Source organism: Diabrotica undecimpunctata, chromosome 6, assembly GCF_040954645.1.
Source record: "Diabrotica undecimpunctata isolate CICGRU chromosome 6, icDiaUnde3, whole genome shotgun sequence".
Taxonomy (NCBI): Eukaryota; Metazoa; Arthropoda; class Insecta; order Coleoptera; family Chrysomelidae; genus Diabrotica; species Diabrotica undecimpunctata.
Genome location: NC_092808.1, coordinates 145,756,216 through 145,763,868, shown reverse-complemented (window position 1 = coordinate 145,763,868; position 7,653 = coordinate 145,756,216). Strand labels below are relative to the sequence as shown.

At 32.3% G+C, this 7,653-nt stretch overlaps 1 protein-coding gene across 1 annotated transcript; it reads left to right on the top strand.

The window, feature by feature from the left end:
* The first annotated feature begins 1,227 nt into the window (after window positions 1-1,227).
* On the top strand, window positions 1,228-7,653 carry LOC140444044 (protein timeless homolog). The gene is given in 3 exon segments (XM_072535644.1): window positions 1,228-1,356; window positions 3,898-6,795; window positions 6,797-7,653. Coding segments are annotated over 2 exon segments (3,666 nt in total). The 5' UTR covers window positions 1,228-1,356; the 3' UTR covers window positions 7,565-7,653.

Here is a 7,653-nt window from a genome sequence, read left to right as displayed (position 1 = left end):
AAAAGGACCTCTGGTCTGAGGGATAGATGTTACTCGAAAGCATCTAGCAGATCTGAGGCACCAACAAATGGCTTCACAACGGAAGCAGGAAAGGTACTAAAGACAAGGTAAGCAGCTGGACCTAACAGAATTGCGCCGGAAATAATAAAGACTATTATTAAGGAAAAAGCTGAATGGGGGAAAACATATGGGATGACCTTAGAAGACGGAAATTTGAAAAGCAGCAAACATTATCCTCATCCATAAATCTGGGAAGAAATTGAAGAATTGGATATGTTTTCAGGCCAATATGATTGCTAAATACACTAGGCAAGCTATTTGAAAGGCTCGAAAAAGAAATAGAAGAAAAGCGAGGCCTGTTGGACCACCAGTATGGGTTCAAAAAAGGCAGGTCTCTCAGAGACGCCATAAGAAATGGAAATATCCCCATACATGCAGAACTTGGAGAGGGATTATTTCACAGTCAGAAGCATTAATATTGTAACGTGTCGTGTTGATACGTGTCTGGATGGGAAGTTTGGGATTAAAGTCTATAGATCTGGGATGGGGGTATATTTAGAAAAAAATGGGGAATTGAAATGTACCTACTAATCAAAATGGCAGAATTTGCTACTGAAAAGGGGAGGAATAAAGGGAAACACCTGGTCCTTTGTCGAGGGAGGAGGAAAACTCTACCTATAAGAAGATTGGTTCAAGAAAGATTTAAAAAAATGTCAGACTAAACCAAAATGCATATAGTTAAAAATAAAGAGAAGCAAACACGCTTATATTGTCGCTCTACATTCCTGTCAGTTACTAGAAGAAGAAAGATTATGAGAGAGTAATAAACAAATAATTGCTACAAATTAACAAGAACTGCTACTAGAATAATAAAAAGGAAAGAGGTCCTAGAAAGGAAATGACAGCAGACATAAACGCTAAAGGGTATTTTACACCCTCAAAATACTGCACATATTGACGGTGTCATAGTTTTGGAAAGGGATTAAAATTTGTTTTAAATTCGCACTGTAAAGGATGAGTGACGGTGCGTGGTGAGTTGTCTATGAACTATATTAAAGCTAAAAGAACACAACAACAGTGTTCAAATTTTACCATCGACACTCGATGCATTTTACAGATTTTTAAATGTTTCATTCTTTTAGCTTTAATGTAGTTCGTAGACAACTCACCACGCACCGCCACTCATCCATAGTAAGACAATAATTAGTTGTTCTGTGATAAAAATTTGTAAATTCTGTCATTTTTCCCGCCTAACCTAAAAGTGGTAAACAATATTTTGGATGTATAAAAGTGATCGAAATAATCTTATATTCCAATGATATATGTGAAGTTGATATATTTTGTTGCTGTTTAATTGTAAGTTTGAAAATTTTTTGTATAGTTGTATTATATACTATTGTGTGTACTATTGTATAGTTATTCTCAATTGTTTTAATTGTTTGCAAATATATCAAGTAAAACTTGCCATTAATTCAACAGACTCGATTTCCAAAGAAAAATTAAGTTTATGTAATGGAATATATTATTCTTGTCGAGTAGGTATACTATGATGTATTAACAAAAATAGATGTAGAACTTCTGAAGAAATGTAAAGAACTACAATAATGATAAATGTATTATCGGTAATTATGACTACTTGATTTATAGCTCGCACGAATCATAAAATTGTATATATGGATATTCACTTTCGCCTGAATTCTCAGTTTCATTAATATTCCTTTTAATTATGTTTCTCTAGAGGAGTTAGAGATACTATTTTTTTCATATTTTAAATTTTGTTTTTTGATTTTCTTAACATTTTTTTGTTGATACTATATGAGTAAACAGAGTATTGTAATAATTTCCATAGCTTGATCATTTGTAAATTGTTTTTGTAAAAAGTCACAAGTATTTCGTGCAGTGACAGATTATAGGCAAAAATAAAAAAAAGAGCATAATGATACAATCAAAAATGTAAGTAGGCCATACAAAAAGGAAACAAAACACACAAGAGATATATGAAAAGGAGAACTAGAGAAAGAAGAACAACATTTGAGGAATTATAGAGGGCAGATATGCAAAAGCGAACAAGGGTATACATCCCTAACAAGTTTGGACAGGGATGAAGAAATAAGAACCCCGATTATTGAAAAGGTTAACTAAGCAATACAGGCACAAAGATACAACAGCTGCCAGGATTTGATGATCTTCTCTCTGAACCATTAAAATTAGGTGACAAACACCTAGCAGTACATATGCATGCACTCATAGCCAAAACATAGAATAAAGAGAAAGTTTCTAATAATTGAGAATTCAAGAAGATTCTCTTTGCCTTTATCCTTATGTGGGCTCAGCTTATATTCTGAGTAATCAATGGTTTAATTAAATGATAATAATTAGAGTAGGATAATAATCATAGTATGATGGATGAAGTGGATGTGAGTGGTGTATTATGTGACAGAAAGATTTTAATGAAACTGGAAGAAAAATTCTATAAAACTGTGGTAAGACCAGTTATGATGTACAAAACTGAATATTGGGCTGTTAAAAACATGATGCTTTGATGGTTGAGTGCAATGACAAAAAAGATTAAAATTATGAATGAGTATATAAAAGTTCAATATAATTTAAACCATTTATTACAAATTTTTTTGTTTCCATTAAATTTGTTGGGCCACGAAAAACTTCTATTTCTTGCACTGTGTTTGATTGTGATGTATGCACCCTGAAATATGTTCCAGTTGTGAATTTATTTCTGTAGTATTTCCCATTTGAACAACATATTTGTGTGCTTTGCTGTGTTAATCTTGGTTGATAAATCTGTAATTTATTGGCATTAACATATTTTTGTTAACATACTTTTGTAAAATCAAAGCAATAAAACCTTTTTATAATCAACTGTTTTATATAAACCTTTTAGAAGGATAAAAAAATACAAGTGAATGGATTATGGCTTACATTATTATATTAAAAGGTAATAAAAAACCTTTTAGGACTGACACCTGTGCACCTATGCACAGTTGCCATATCAAGTTTCCAAGCTTCAGCTGAAATTACTTGTTTTTGGGGCGATTCAGTTTTTTATCGAGATAGACTTACATTAAATGTCAATTCAATTGTATATAAAAAGTAGTCTGGAGTTACAGGTGTAGATTGAAAACAAGTAAAAAGATATATGAGACTTACTATTTTTCGACCCTTTTTTTTGTAGTAAATACATTTAAATAAATTGGAGGAACCATTGCACTTGGACATATTATTGGTAAAGAAATATATTAGGACTGTATTAAGATGTTTTGGCGATATGTTACAAGGCTGTAACACTTATATGTTTTTCAGAATCCCTATCCTGTGACATTTTTTCTTTCAGTTTATTCCATATATATATATATATATATATATATATATATATATATATATATATATATATATATATATATATATATATTTAATAAAGTATGGGACAAAGAGCGACCCTTGTTAAGGCCTTTACTTGCCTAAAATCCTTTTGTTATTTTGTTTTCCAATTTTATTTTAATTGTTGTGTTGCTATACATTTCTTTTTTGGCATTTATTAAGGTGTTTCTTGTATGTATTCTTTTCATTTTTCATCTTTTTTTCATAAACTGCTCCCCAGTTTTGCTACTGGTACACTGCCTATGCTTGTGTTAGAATTGGTTAAAATGGGATGTGCAATGGTATTATGTCTTGAAGTGAAGTTCACTGTTTGTGATTTTGAGTTCTTGAGAGAAAGATGATTTGCTAAAAACCATTGGAACATTGGTTATAGTTTTCTTGTAGCTTTTTATTTAGTGTTTTCGGATATAATCTTCTTACGCTTACATACCCTTCTTAAGCAAACATATTTCTTACTAATTTAAATTTATTTTGTAATATAGATTAACTTTTTTTTTTCAGATGTCATCTTTATTATCTGCGGAAATATCTGCCACTTGCAATGCATTGGGATATTTTGATGAAAAAACGAATAAATATTATGCTGATACGAACACTCTGGAAACAGTCAAAGATCTTATTCGTTATCTGAGGAGAGATGATGACATCCACACTATTAGAAGGCAACTAGGTGACACAAACGTTTTAACAACTGATCTCTTACCTCTATTAAAAAGTTATCATGAAGAAAGTGATCTATTTGATGTTCTGTTACGACTCATAATGAATTTAACCACTCCTCCTTTGTTACTGTTTAATTTTGAGATACCAACAGATTCAGTTCTCCGAAATCACTACCTAGACTTGGAAGACCACTTGAAGTCATACAAAGAAGCTTTTGTGGATGAAGGTGTATGGGCTGTTTTTAGTACACATCTCAGTAAAATCCTCGACGTTGATTACACTGATAGAGGGGATGAGAATGGTGTTAAGATAGAACGAGTTTTAGTTCTTATAAGAAATATTATGTTTGTTCCTGCTGATATGATGGAGAAAAGACCTGACAATGACGCTAGTATTCACGATCAAGTGTTATGGGCACTTCACCACTCTGGTTTATTGGATATTATTTTATATATTACTACAAATCCTGCAGAGCAAGGTTATTATATGTATATATTAGAAATTATGTTTTTTATGTTGAAAGGACAAAAGCCTAGTGAACTAGCCAGTGCAGCTTTACAGCGAAGTCAAGGTGAAAAAATCAGAGATGAGGCTGAGTTAGTTAATATAAGGCACACTGAACAAAATATAAAGCAAAATAAAGCTAAAAAGTATACGGGCTCCAGACATTCCAGATTTGGAGGGACTTTTGTTGTTAAATCCATGAAAAGTATTACAGATAATGATTTAATTTCTCATAGACCTCTTAATAAATTAGACTCGTTAAATTTTGATACCAACAAAAGACAGAAGAAAGTTCCTAGGAATAGAGCACCTCTGGTTGATAATAAAATTGAGAGAAGATCAGCTTTTACAATAAGACTATTTTTAAAAGAATTTTGTATAGAGTATCTGAATGGTGCTTACAACAATATGATGCAGTATGTAAAGGGCGTTTTAGTAAGAAGTGGTGGAGAAAATCATGATGAGTCATATTATCTCTGGGCCTTAAGTTTTTTCATATCTTTTAATAGATATTACAAATTTGAAGTAAAACTTGTCAGTGAAACCTTGTCTGTACAAACTTTCCATTATGTTCAACAACAAAGTGAAAATTATTTAGATCTCATGAAAACTGACAAAAAGAAATTATTAATCTGGTCAACAAGACTACACACAGCATTGTTAAGCTATAAAGAACTATTATCAACACTTTTTGTTATGGATAAGTCTTCCGATAAGGTGGTTAATGAATCGTCCAAAGTTATCAAAAGTAATATTTTTTACCTACCAGAGTACAGAGAGTTTATAGTAACTTTATTAATAATGTATGATGAATTAAAAATGACTGATCTCTATTTAAGAGACTTAATGGAAACTCAGCATTTATTTGTAAAAATGTTTGAGATGTACTGCAAATCTGAAGGTTTAATTGTAGTGAAACAAAAAACAAAAGGAAAGAAGAAGAAGCGAACTAAAAATACCAGTTCAAATGGTCCAACTGAACTAAACTTGGATGAAATGTGGGATAAAGTGAGTCCGGAGTTGTCAGCAATTATAGAATCTGGTGGGGAGTTTCTTACAGATGCTCCATTTGATGCCACCTTAGACATACCTATTGATGACCAAAAAGGTATGGCGATGAAAAAAATTCAAAACAAATTGAGGCATTCCGAATATGAAAGTGCCATAGGCTTGATGAGGGCTGCTAGAGAAGTTTGGCCAGAAAATAATTCCTTCGGAAATGATAACATGACAATTGAAGAGGAGTTTCTTGCTTTAAGAGATGTTTTCTATGCCGATCTTGGTGATAATCATATAGAAAATACCTCTTATGCTGATAGTTACGATGAGGAGGAAGAAGATGAAGAGGAATCAGATGAACCATCCAGGCCTCGAGAAAAGGAAGTTAATTTTAATTTTAATGACTTCCTTTGTCGGTTGTTGCATCCAAAAATTGTAAGAGCTGCTGCTTATGCATTGAAATCTTTTGAAACTAATTCGGTTAATACAAATCATGCTATATTGAAATTAATGCATAGAATAGCTTTTGATTGTAAATGCTATGTTATGATGTTTCAACTCAGTCTATTTAGAACGTTCCAGAGAATATTTTCTTTGAAGAATTTACCTCAATATAAAGAGTTGGTAAAGTTTGCGATATACATACTAAGGGAGTTTTTTAAAACAACTCAAACAAACGACAAAGTGTTTGTTGAAGTTCTCTTTTGGAAACATAAGAAAGATGCATATGAAATTGAACATGGGTATGGTACTACTGAAAAGTCGAGTGCAGCGCTTGGCAAAATGTGGACTGAAGAAGAAGAAAATGAGTTGAGAGTATTATTCAAAGAACATCAAGATAAGCAAATTGAAGAGGATGTCGTTGATTGGATTTTAAGTAACTTAGTTAACCAAACTAGATCAAGAAGAATGGTACTGAAAAAATTAAAAGAGTTGGATATCTTGGAAAATTATTCAAAACAGGGTAAAAGTCGACGTAATAATTCTCCGTACTGGACTGCAGAAGAGGAGACACAGTTACGTGAATTATATTCTCAATTCAAAGATTCTCCAGATGTACTGAAATATATAGTAAGTGGATTAAGCTATCCTAGGCCTAAAAATAAAATTATAGATAAGATGTTAACATTGGGATTAATTCAAGATAAACACGATTTGAAAAAGAAAAGCAAGACTAAAAGCAACAAAAAGGAAGTTCCCGATGGTTTCTTAAGTAGCGATTCTGATGCCTCTAGCACATCAAAGCGAGTTCCTGTTAAAAAATAAATCGAAAAATACGTCTAAAAAACGAAGACCTCATACAGTTACTGCTGGAAAGGAAGCGATTATAAAACTACTTAAAGAAAATATAACTGCAGGAAGAGAAAATGCTTTAACTTGGTTAAAAGAAAGCATCTTTGATGTTATTGATGATTTTGAAGAGGACCATGAAGGAATTCCTTTGGTACCTTTGGATGAAGATGTGGAAAGTGCTCTAGAGACTGAAGATTTCCAAAAATTGCTAAGATCTTTCGGATTTTCAGCGCCGTTTGATGAACAAGAAAGCTATTGGAGGATACCCAGTCACATTAAGCTTAATACTTTAAAGGATCACTATGAATTGATTACAACAGGTCTAGATAATAACTTACCGGAAGATAATACGCAAAATCAAAACGATAGTTCTCAGGAGTCTCCATCTACAACTGTCAGGCGAACTCGAATTATATCTTCCTCGGATGATGACAGTGAGGCCGAGAAAGATTTACCTGTAACAGACAATAATAAATCAAATTCAAATATTAATTCTAATTCTGACGGCAGCGAAGATGAGATGCCAAAGCAACATAAACCATCTCGACCCAAATTAGTCTCCGACAGTGAAGATAGTGATATGGAACGGTTAATTATTAATGAAAATTCACTAGATGATGGTGACAATGTCACAGACGTGACAAAACGTAGCAGGACAAATTCCGAATCTGATAGCCCCCCTGTCAAACGAAGTAAAACTGAAGATTGATAATTTAATATACTTGATAGACGTAAGGCCATATAAATTATTTATGTACTTTTTTAAAATTTGTATAAATATATGTTTTATTTTAAGAA